Below are 12,757 nucleotides of genomic sequence, written 5' to 3' on the forward strand. Positions count from 1 at the left end.
AAAGCAAAGTAAGTGTTTTCAACCCGTATATATTCTTGGCATACTCTAAATATAAACGTGTCGATTATAATGCTGGGGCCGGTTGTATCAAGCCCGTTTAGCTTAAACGGTGGATAAGTCAAAATTAAATAACACTTTTACATCTCTCTCGAATGAGTCAACTTGAATATTATGCACTGAATATGTAGTTGTAAACAGTATCTTTGTATTAAGGTTGAAAGCATTTAGTTTGTTTGTTGAATAAAACGATAGACTCGCTTTCGATTTTGAACTTATCCACCGTTTAAGCTAAACAGGCTTGATACAACCGGCCCCTGGAAAACTATATGAACTGAGATTAGTGAGATACACATGCACAGCCAGTAAGTGCATCCTAAGTGAGTAAAATTGGAAAGTTTGGTTGCAAAATTAGTTAGAAAATACAGCCAACACAGCCTCGTTGCTTTAGGTAGTGTCACGTTAATATTGAATGATACACAGTAGTTGTTGCTTTGTTCTATAAATTTTATTTTGTTCTTTTAGATACCAATCAGAAACGCTTCAAACTAACAATCAAATTAATGAACGCAGAATTTTCCAACAAATTAAAAGATCCAAACTCAAGTCAATACAAAAGCCTGAAATCGAAACTTGAAGATTCGGTAAGGATCGACACAATATCATTAATTTTCATTATTTTAAAATTATTACCATTTCAAATTTGTGGGACGTTTTATCAGGACTAAAACTAGATAATTATATTCGTCAACCGTCGTTTCTTCCGTCGTCCGACAGACGTGGTTCTCGGTTGACGTATACAGTTCTGCGTTTGCGTTCAATCCGGGTCTCCTTGCATGGAATTGTATACGAAATAAATTCACCAAGATTGCCGGCAATTCTACATACTACTATACATGTACTAAACAGATTACATTTTACTAGATTAATGGCGTTTATAGAAAGTCAACTCGCATTAAGTTGTGGTACATTGGCGCAAGCATTACAGAATTCAGGTCAGTAAAAATTAATTACAGTGGAGTAGGCATTTTAGTGGCCTTTTAGTGTCTAATAATGCATGCAGCTATTTATACACTTTTAAAATGTGGGCAAACAGGAATACGAAAAACGCCGAAATTCAATTCCGTAAAAACAATCTCACTTCGCGTTTGAACGTTGTAACCAAGTATGGCAAAGAAAATGACGGATGTTCCACGATCAATCTTTCGGCACAGTTCATTTCGAACAAGCAACCACAATGATGATGAGCGTTTTAGGAGAACGTCTATAATACAATTTATTCTTCATTAGAGCTGGCAGTATTGTTGCGGAAATGATCATCTCCTTGGACAGTCAGTTCAGCCTTCCACCTGATGTAATCGTTGAGGAATTGAATAAAGAGGAATATCTTGCTGGTTATCAACTTGACATGGCTTTTACTTCTGTGAAAGGTTGGCTGCCTTTTTTACTCTTTTTTACGGAAGCCATTGATACCTACAGAATACCTGCTAAGCTCCTCTTAGCTGGTATAAAACTTAGAAGTTGATTTCTTCATTTCAGAATTGTTTTTTGTTTTAGTCGTAAATTATTTGAGTCGATCAATGTGAGAGAATTAGAACATCTTAAAAATAGTGTACTTAGTAAATAGTAACATATGATAGGGTATGTATGAACATGGAAATTTTCCAAGAAATGTCATTAGCTGAGCTTGTTCTTTCAATACAGGCTGGGAAAATTTTGCTTTGTTTTATCAACTTGGAGTCATGCACCAAAACAATATATATTGGAAAATCTTGAATGCATAGGTTTACAAGATGGTACACTACAGGGGAGCATGGGGGGGGCTTCAGTTTTTTCTGAAATCATTCCTTCCCCCCTCCAAAATCGTTTAGGCCTGCACACATAAGTGATATTTATTCAATATAAATATTTGTGTTTCATTTAGATTTTGATGAGTGCAAAAACACAGAAACCAACTTCTGCCATGAATATGCTCACTGTATTAATGTTGTTGGAACATACATTTGTGATTGTTTTGAAGGCTTCTTTGGGGATGGAAAGATATGTGAAGGTAATTGTGTATTTTGCCTAGGTCAGTATGTTTTTGAGAAAGTCAAATGATGGGCAAAGCTAAGTGCAAGGCCTATAGCTCCTAATCATTGAGAAACCATATTTTGAAAATGTTGAAATCAGGGTAGAAAATTAGCAGCATGTTATGAAATTAATTTTCTCAGGCAGGAAGCCTGACGCTCCTTACTCATACTGGCTCCCCAAAATTTCATCCTAGCCATGCCCCAGCTAACATTGTATGCTATAGAGGTCATATAGTAACAGTAATAAATTACCAATACCATTAGATTCAGTCTGGTGAGAAGTAATTCTTCGCTGGTATAGAAAATAGGAAAAATAGGCACCAAACAGGTTTTCCACCGTTTAAAAGGCTGAACCTTAATCAGACCACTTAATTGGAAGTTAGGTGTATATTAATATATATCCATGTTTACATACATACTGTAGGAACAATTGCATTCAATAGAAACCGGTCAGGCATAAGACAAAAAAATCAATATGCAACCCCCAATGTAGCCCTGTTTTTGTAATGATATCCCATGTTTACATAATATGTATTATAATTGCATTATTAATTAATAAGTCTATGACCTGAATAGGGGTCTGTATGTTTTTTTATTTAAAGTAATTTGAATCAACTTTTTAAGACAAACTGATTATGGGAGTTAATATGAAAATCACAATTCAGACCACTTCTAGAACACCTGGCCAATCAAACTCCTATTTGAATGCTATATAGAACTGCCTTGTTTTATGTTAGTGCATAAATTAGACTCTCAGGGTAGGAATAAACACAACTTTTAAAGAACAAGGCAGTTCTACACACTAAAACTGATCCTCTAAAAGATCTTTTATATAACATATTACCCTATTGGCCTTGTATTCTATAATTATACCATTAGTCCATAAGTTCATTTACCTGTGGCTCTTGCTCATGATTTCAGCCATATTTTGTAATGTTATTTGGATTTCCTTTATTAAATCGCTGAAGATAGTGGGGCCGTTTTAACTGGACACCTAATGCTGTACCATACATGTGTAAACTGTAAGGAATAACAAATAACAATAACTAAATTTTGTATTTTGGAGCGGGCCCAGCGGCACTTTGTACTCCATTCACTCTTCGAGAGTGGGTAATTTGAAAGTCTCGCGCGAAAATGGCGTTTCACTATAGTTATTATATAAACAACTTTCCTGATTGGTGTAAAATAAAATTCCTCCCTGTTTGCCTGAGGACTATAGAAAATAATAAGGGGCGGACCATTAGGAAAACCCGGAGGGGAGCATGAAAAATGCCCGCTGGATTTTTTCCCCAGCAATCAAGCTTTGCACCATCTTTTTTTTGAGATTGACACCCCCCGCTTGCTGCAATAAGACCTAACTATTGATATGGATTGCACCGATATGGCTTTTAATATTATTATACACTGAGCAGTGCACGCTATTTTTGGGCATCATACATATATACACTGGAACTAAAATTCCAGTGGTAAAATGTAGCAAACATGTCGTCATGCACACTGCGCTTGCAAGAATTCATTTCACACTAGACCTCTTGCAGGATATTTTTCACACAATTTCTCCTTGAAGGAATTTTTTGCGGGAATTGACCCCACCCCCCCTCCGGGTTTTCCAAATCATCAAGCATCAAGCTAAATTTTAATAAAACAAACCTACAGGTCAGCCTCAAATTATCGCAAGATCTCCAGAAAATATTACACAGTTGGTTGAAACGAACTTGACTCTTGTTTGCACCGTAATCGGAAACCCTGAGCCGATAATATCGTGGAAGCGCAGTAAAGAGCAAAACGGGGTGTTCACAGAAATTGAGAGAACATCGAGCAAGTTTGGTGGTAATTACAGCATCCATTGGGCAAAGATAGAGGACAGTGGAGTCTATTTATGTAATTCATCGAACAGACTTGGTTGGCAGTCATACACTACAAAAGTCAGAATAAACCCAGGTGAATAGTTCACTTTCATTCAGGTCATGTAATTAATTTGAATTAACCAGCTATTGATCATCAAGCAAAGTGTGGAAGTTTGACTTATGGTGACTGACATTTATGGTAAGGTACCGGGCGTAAACCACGGCCAAGAACCCGCTCTGTTTTAAACTGGTTAAGAAAAATAAGTGAGCGAGTCTTACTAATACGCCCGTACCAGTATTTCGACTAAAAACTTAACTAAAACGACGCCATACTATTTGATATTCAGTTTCGGACTCACTTTTAATTACTAGAGTATAACATGGTCATGCATATTAACTTTTAGTGATCGTTGGTGTTGATGTTGAAATTCAGCTTTCTAATAAAACCTTCAACGAAGAGTTAAAAAATAAGTCTTCGTTTGCTTATAAAGAGTTGGAAAAAGACGTATACGTTGAGGTAAACAGTGAAAAGTTTGGAATATACTATTTTTTAGTCTGTAATATTTTTAATTCAGAGCGGAATGATTATAGACGAATTTAGTATATAAATATGGTGCGAAATATAGTGAAATAAGAGGTTCATTGGTAGCCACCTCGAAGACTGCACAGCTACTTCACTGCTAAAAAAATTGCAGAAAAGTTGCCTGAATTCCTTAAAATTCCGTGGTATTTTCTTAGAATTATCTGTATATTTAAAATCAGCTTGCGTTCCTTCGGAAAATTTGTGAGCTGGGGGGGGGGGAGGGTTAATGTCAAATTGGGAAATGCATGGTTCATGCTTAGCAAGGAGGGCGGTAAAGACTTTCCCTGTAATTCTTTGTCTTCGTTGATAGATAGATAGGTTGGCTGACAGATATGTAAGGGACTAGATTGAGTTCCAAATTTCACATATTCGAACTGTCTTTGACTAGTAGCTCAGTTCGAAGAGCAATTGTCTGACTATATTCAACAAAATGTCGCAGGCAATTTGGCAACTTTGTGTGTAGCACTTAGTTAGAGAATTTTTCTGAAAGACAAACCATGTTACACACCGCATACCAGGAGAACTAACATCGTCAGATGAATTACGATCATGAATACAAGGCTTAATATGCCACCGACAAATGGCGATGTACGGTCAATCCTTGCAGAAGAAAACCTATTTTTAAATAACAAAGCTTTCGTTTCATGTCTCCGGCTACACGACTAATCGTACACCTTTTTTTTCTAGCTCTTCCACTTCTTCAATACCACCCCAGCCTTCAAAGACGTGGAAATATTGGGTTTCGTGTAAGTACTAATATGTTGTTTTTTTTATATTTAACTGTTATCTACTGTAATCCGATTTTGAATCCAGAACATTCCGCGTAACATTTTTTAAAATATATTGCAAATTTCAAGTCATTATGACGTTTGAGAAAAGAATAAAATAATTGAAATAACTGTAGTCGTTCAACACAACATCTCGTGTTGTAGTGGTAAGGATAATGATCACCTAAGGGGTAAGTCGATGGTTTGAATCCAATCAATGTTTTTCATTATGACGTTCGAGAAAAGAATTTAAGTAAATGAAATAATAATAGCCGTTCAACACAAGATCACGTTGTCTAGTGGTGAAGACAATAATTTCCGAGGTTGTAGATTGATTGTTCTAATCCACGCCGCAATAACGGTTTTCATTATGAATTTCGAAGAAATGATAAAGTAAATTAGATAATCATAGCAGCTCGAAAATCAGAGGCAATCGCCTGAACCACTTAACCCGATTGTGAAATTTATAAATAATTCATGATTCACGATGATTGTTTGCCGAAAGAGTGTACACGGAAATTCAATTAAGGTGCCTAGATGTAGATTACAAGGAGGAAATGAAACATTGGTGCATAGTTGGTGAAACTTAACTCGTTGACCACATGCCATTGATGCAAGCTGGACATAAAAACTTTTGAACCTGAACAAAAAAATCACTTGCAATCAAATAATAACATTTTTGACACGAAAAGTATATCAAATACGTGACTGGTTAAAACAATATTCAGATTCTCTCAATTGTGTTATTTGTGGCTTATAGAAAAATGACTAAAACACAGAACTGTACTATGCATTATAGTCACAATCCTCTCTTTCGTTTTTCGAGGTTAATTTAATCCCCTGTTTGTTTTTAGTGTTACATTGAGCTGACGTTGTTAACGTATCCATATTAAGATTCTTAACTCCTTATTATTTAGTAAAGGAAGTGTAAAGGTTATATTTCGAGTCGTTATGAAAGTTTTCAAACCTTCAAAAATAACAAATGATGTTGTTGCTGTTAATCTCGGACGAAAAATTAACAAACAATTAAAAACAGGCCGCATTGGAAACATTCAGGTTGTCCCAGAAGTGTTAAAACTCAGAGGTAACAGAATTTGTTTTTTCTTATTAAAAAACGTCATTGCTAGTACAGTATTTCTACTCCTAAACTATTTATAGCATCCTAACAATGTCTGCTCGTTTAGATTATCTTCATGTTCGAGATTCTAGGGTACCTCTGTGCTCTAAATACTTTGCATGCTGCGACCCAAAATTCTCTAAATCTATTAAATTGAGATGACAAAAAATTATCCAAAGATATGAAAAATTAATCGTAAACAAAACTGCTGTGTTAATCAGGTTTTGGGTTAGGGTGCATGGTGGTCGTCCAAGTGAAAAGTGCTGAAACTTATACTAACAGCTCTTAAAAATGAATATACTTTCTGAAAATTTCAGTCCCCCCTCCTCCGCCAGCAAACGTCACGTATTCCGATGTAAGGCAGACTAGCGTACATATCTCCTGGGATCCTCCTGAACTTTATGAAATGTTTTCAATTGAGCGATATCACATCGCCTATTCAACGTATGGTGCAGTAAGTTGGTCGAATAAGACCGTCTATGGTGACTTAACTAACATTCGACTGGAAAACCTTAAAAGAGACACGTTCTATGTCGTAAAAATAATTGCTGAGAATGCATACGGGATGGGCAGAGAGAGCAAGAGATCGGAGATTAAAACGGATGAAGCTGAAGGTACAGTAACTAATATGAAATGACTTATTACTTTTTCTTTTTTTTCTTGTTCATGCATACTGGTAGCTTGGAACAACATTTTCCTACCGTCGGTAAGACGAAATAAATATTTGTACCATCCGAATTTACCAATAAAGACCTATCTGGCGTTTGGCCAAAAGTCTGGCAAGACAACGTACATTGTCTTTCGACTTAAGTCATGAGATAATAGGGCAGGATCTATTGTTTTCGGAAGCTTAATATTTACGACAGCGTCTATCGAAAAGAAAGCCTGTCGTGTCAATCCGATGAAATTAGTACAACAATGAAAGTTAAGGACATCGCTTAAAGGGTGGGAAAACGTTTACCAAACTAAACTTTGATCTTGCACCTGTTAAGGCTTTAAATGCCATTTCTCTAGGCTGAAGGATTTCTTGATTCTCATAGATGCTAACCATCAACAACACTGCAGTACGTTTAGTACATGCATATTGATTTATATATCTGATTCATTTATTTTAGATGCTTTACCATGGCACATTCTCGTTCCTGTCATTGTGCTGGCTGGTCTTTTATTTATGGTATTGGCTATCTTTCTGGCAAAGCGTGCTTATCCACGACAGAATCGCACCTGGAATTTAAAAGAAGATGGAGCCTCACGATTATCCGCTCAAAAAGTAAGTAAATCTGGCAATAACTTACTTGTTACCAATACTTATTGGTTAAACCTCTCAAAAGTATAACAAACTAGAATACTCCATTGCTAAACGCGTTTAACGTATCAGATACTTTCGTTTAGGCCTCCATTGAAATGATGGAAAGTCGAAAGCAAAGACGAAATAAAAGCACATATGTAAACAACGCATTTTTGTGTGCTCCAACGAGCTCAACATGGAAAGAACTTCCAAGCACATCAATTGAAATTTCTGATGAGACTATAATTTCAGAACATTTTGGAACTAAAGTTGTGCGAGGAATGTTTTCAACTCCCCCTGAAGAGAATAGAATGGAATGTTGTATAAAAATCTTGAACGGTAGGGAATTAAAACGGACCAACTATATACTACCAATAGTGACCACCAGGGGTGACCACCAGGGACGAGTTGTATGAAAGCTGGATAGCGCTATCCACTGGATAGTGATATTTTCACTCTGAAATTGCTGTTGTTCGGTATTACCTGGATTAAGCGTGCACATGGTGTTCTTATTGTGTGGGTTCTCTTTCGCTTTCTCTTTTGAACTGTTAGTTCTAAATCTGTAATTTTATTGCTTTTCAGGAATGAAAGACCGGCTAAAACGGTCGAAAAATTACTATTCGGTGGATAGCGCTATCGTACAATCGTCCCATGCAGATCTTGAAGTGCATGTATGAAAGATCGAATTATATCATGCGACTACGTAGACAGTACATTGGTTCAACATTTCAAACCAAATCTAAATCAAACCTTTTTCTATATTTTAGAAAGTGCTACAGAAGATGATCGCGTTGATTTAAAGAAAGAACTACGGACAATCTCTTCGGTAGACTGCCATGAAAATATTGTTAACTTAATTGGAGCCAGTACGAGTGAAGATGGTGGGTTCAATCACAGTTAATAAAATATAGATGGTTTGGAGACCACAAAAAAACTACAATACAACTCATTAACTATGTGTAACAGATGAACCAATAGCAATCTTATAATTAAATATATTTTCAAGGTTGAGGAGCTTCATAGCAAGACGAATGCCATTGGTACGTTTGGCTAAAATACAATAGACACGTGACGAGAAAGGAAATTTTTTTGCAAAAACCTAGGCAATAACATAGTTAATGAGTTGTATTGTACTTTTATTTAGCCTCCAAGCCATGTATATATACTATTAACTGTGGTTCAATAATAACTTTTTATTAACCGAGCGCGAGGTCTTTACCGAGAAATATCGGACCGAGGTCTTTTTGTACAGACCGAGCTCGAAGAGCGAGGTTTGTACAAAAAGATCGGGTTTTCTTTAACTTCGTCAAACTCGAGCGATTATGACATAATTTTATTATATACTTTTTTCAATTTTTACTCTTCTTTTCGATATTTTTTTATTTTAGGTATACGACCATGCACGTGCATAGTTGAATATAATATCTTTGATTCATTTCCCTTTTGTAGGTCCTTTACTCTTAGTTCTTGAGTCTTGCTCACGCGGTACCCTCGAGAGCAATCTGCGAGATAGCGACAAAAACAACCAGATGCTCATGCAGAAAAAAACGATATGTTTGGCTAATGAAATTGCAAAAGGAATGGCACATCTTACAGACGCTGGGGTAAAAGACAGTTCGAAATTCCTTCGAAAATGTATACTTTAAAGTGGAAGTCAAGTCCGTATGTGTAAGCAAACGTTTGCTCACATTAGGAATTTCTTTTCCCTTAAAATACGTTGTTGCGCTACTAGCTGTCCGAATATATAACACAATTTCGGTTCACTTCATCTTTTATGAATATGAACTAGTAGGTTTAGAGAAATTCAGAGCATGTCAAATTTAGGCATTTTTTCGGTAAGAAATTAGGGCCCTGACATTGTTATGAGCAGAACCGATGCGCAGAACAGACTTGACTTTCACATTAAACTGACCTTGAGCGTCAAATGGATGATCACGCTCCTATCCCCTATTCGAATCAAATAACTGCCTTAATAGCAAAATAGATTTTCTTTTGTGAGTCATCTCTTTGTTTTTTTTTGGTATTCTTATACACATAGCCACATTTCTAATTTCTATATTTTCAGATTTTACGTTTTGAAAGGGCAATTTTCATTGAATTGGCTGTAGCCTGAGTACCCTGACGGCTGACACTTCAACGTACTTTAAATATTATCTTTAATCCATATTTTTAAAGGTCATTCATCGCGATCTAGCAGCAAGAACTGTTCTTTTAACTGAAGATTTTACGCCAAAAATCTCAAACTTTGGTGTTCCTGAGACTGTTCATGAGCGGGATCCGAACAGAAAAATTACTTCGGTAAAAATACCCTAAAAATGATTCATGCATATCGATATCAGTATACAATAAAATATATAATTATATACTACAGTATCTAAGCTGTATACCTATCAAAGTATCGCATTATAAATAGCTTCTACAATATTCTCTTAAAATTTTATATAGCGCAATAGCATGAAACAGTAAAACTTTTCCATTTGATTTCCATTTGGTTCTTGTCTTGCATGTGTGCATCAGTGCATGTGACGAAAATTAGCCCTTCCGATCACAAAGAGCAGATCAAAAAATATGTTGGAATCACCTTCCTTTGAGAGCTCTGCACTTTGTTATACATCTGTATTTTTTCATTGAAGATGTTATATGTTTTTAGCAATGATCCTGTAGTGCAGTCGTTGTGCATGAACGCGTCATTTTGCGTGTAAAACATTCGATTCTTTCAATTCGGGCTACTTCTATTTTTTATTCTTTTTGAAACCTTTTCACACGATGAAAATATTAAACCAAAAGCTATCTTAGTGTTTGTCTCAAAGAAAACCCTAAAGTTATCATAGAAAAAACTCCGCTGGCAGGGATAGATAGTAATGTATAATAGCTAATTCCGCCTCCAGTTGCCTATCCCACTTTTATATTATTCTAGTCATCCTTTTTTTTAAAAGTAAAAGTATAATTCGATTCAATTACAATTTCCCATTACATTACTTCGCTTGAAAAGTCCCTTGTTTCTATTCAGTTGTGAAAACACGCTTCTCGACCAATCAGCACGCGCGCACTATAAATGTTATATTATAAAACAAATTGGTTGTAACCTAGATACTATATGGATCTAGATGCACACAAGCCATGCAGGGTTGCATGCCAGATTACAGAAAAAAGATGCCAAACATTGTTGTAGTTGACCCTTTGATTTCTTTGAAACAAAGAAAACAGCGATTATGGTAATAATATTTGGCTAATTTATTCAGTAATCTGGCAACCCTGAACAAGCCTTTTAATTTAAATTTCTGGTTTTAATTTTATTTATTTAATTATTTAAGTTGTTTATTTAAGTATTTAAGTTTTCCTGCAGCTCGTTTTTAATAAAATGTAACGTTTTTCTATCTCCTATTTTTAGAGAAATTTACCAGCTAGGTGGTTGGCTATAGAATCTTTAACTGATGGACTGTACACAACTAAAAGCGATGTGTAAGCAAATTCGACGAATACAATATTGATAATAGATCATTTGTTTGTTTATACATGCAGACATTCTTTATTGTTTCTACTGCATACTGCATCCCACTCTGTTTTCATTATTTACAAATTTTGTTGTTGAAACATGGGCTCATAAATTTTCTTGAAGGTGGTCATTTGCGGTTGTAATGTGGGAAATTGAAAGTAAAGGTTAGCATAGCTATGTTGTTGAATGATTACATATACGTTCATTATAGGCTATCTAATAAACCATTATATAGAATCCCTGTGTGATAACGGCTCCGAAATAATTCAGTCTGATGGTTGATCATCTATCACAAAAGCTTGCTAAGTCACCCAGATTGATGGTTTAACACTTACTCGACAATGTTTGCGCTGGTATAATGTTTCGACTAATCAATACGTTGACCGATGTCGTAATGAAAATAAACTTAATGACCGATGTATGTTGTAATAGAGATAGTTATTGTAGTGTCGATAACTAAAACGATGAATAAATATTTTTCCTTAAGGAAAGGGCTCCAAAGGCTCCAATTTCCGAGAAGTAAAACTGTACACTGAATCATGCATTTACTGTACAACTACGGTTTCTTGTTCATATATTTTAGGATGCGTTCCATATTTGGAATTTGAAGTGACGGATCTTGTTAGACAAATAAATGAAGGATATCGCTTACTAAAACCTGAAGACACGTCAGATGAAACGTAGGTGGAATTTGTGATCATTTAACATACCCGAACGGTATCTGTGCGCTTAACTGAAGGCAGACCAGATTGTAAGGTATCTAAATTTTATCGAGTAACTTCAGGACATAAATCAGTATTTATTCACTGTGCATCTAGATATGAACTGATGCTTCAATGTTGGAAAGCCTCCCCAGATCTCCGCCCAACATTTGAAGAAATTGTTGACACCCTGAAAGGCGAATTTTTGTGACAAGGTATAGCTATACCTAATAATTTGTGCTAATATGAATGTACTTGTTGGTGAATTTTTGTCCGTCATGTATGGAGTTGTACCTACAACCATCCCTTTTTGTAACACAGCATTTTACATTTTACTAAATGTTAAATAGAGTGAATGTTAATTTAAGCAGATAACGGTTTAATGAATAATTAAATATTTTGAATTTTTTAGTGTTCCACTGAAATGCATCTCTCAACATTGGGCATTTAGATGGTCACATGAAATAATTATTTAATTGCATGAGATTACTTTGTTTTGTTGATTTAACCAAAATTAATAGCAGATAGATATATAGATAGATACTATTCCGCAGATAGATATATAGACAGATACTCGAAATCTAATTAGAATTGCATATGTGGTGTAATATGATTGAAATCCCATGCAAATGTAATCATATGCAATTCTAATTAGACTTCGAGTATCTATCTATCTATCTATCTGCGGCCAACGTTCTTGCAAATGAGTATATATATATATATATATATATATATATATATATATATATATATATATATATATATATATTATATATATAATATATATTATATATATATATATATATATATATATAATATATATAAGGAAATGTGATTTTGTCCGGGAAGGCTCCGATGATTGGGTGAGAGATTATCGGATTAAAGTCTA

At 35.2% G+C, this 12,757-nt stretch overlaps 1 protein-coding gene across 1 annotated transcript; it reads left to right on the forward strand.

The window, feature by feature from the left end:
* Positions 1-522: 522 nt before the first annotated feature.
* LOC114542943 (angiopoietin-1 receptor-like) lies at positions 523-12,422 on the forward strand (the record flags this gene model as incomplete). Its single annotated transcript, XM_028562278.1, has 19 exons — positions 523-641; positions 922-992; positions 1,288-1,427; positions 1,922-2,047; positions 3,726-4,010; positions 4,321-4,433; positions 5,187-5,245; positions 6,184-6,350; positions 6,701-6,997; positions 7,499-7,653; positions 7,776-8,010; positions 8,439-8,552; positions 9,121-9,275; positions 9,847-9,969; positions 11,063-11,133; positions 11,291-11,331; positions 11,751-11,847; positions 11,986-12,083; positions 12,281-12,422. Coding segments are annotated over 18 exons (2,462 nt in total), but the record flags the coding sequence as incomplete, so codon positions are not given.
* Between the last annotated feature and the right edge of the window lie 335 nt (positions 12,423-12,757).

Source organism: Dendronephthya gigantea, unplaced genomic scaffold (assembly GCF_004324835.1).
Source record: "Dendronephthya gigantea isolate DGI-Jeju-01 unplaced genomic scaffold, DenGig_1.0 000412F, whole genome shotgun sequence".
In the NCBI taxonomy this organism is placed as follows: domain Eukaryota; kingdom Metazoa; phylum Cnidaria; class Anthozoa; order Malacalcyonacea; family Nephtheidae; genus Dendronephthya; species Dendronephthya gigantea.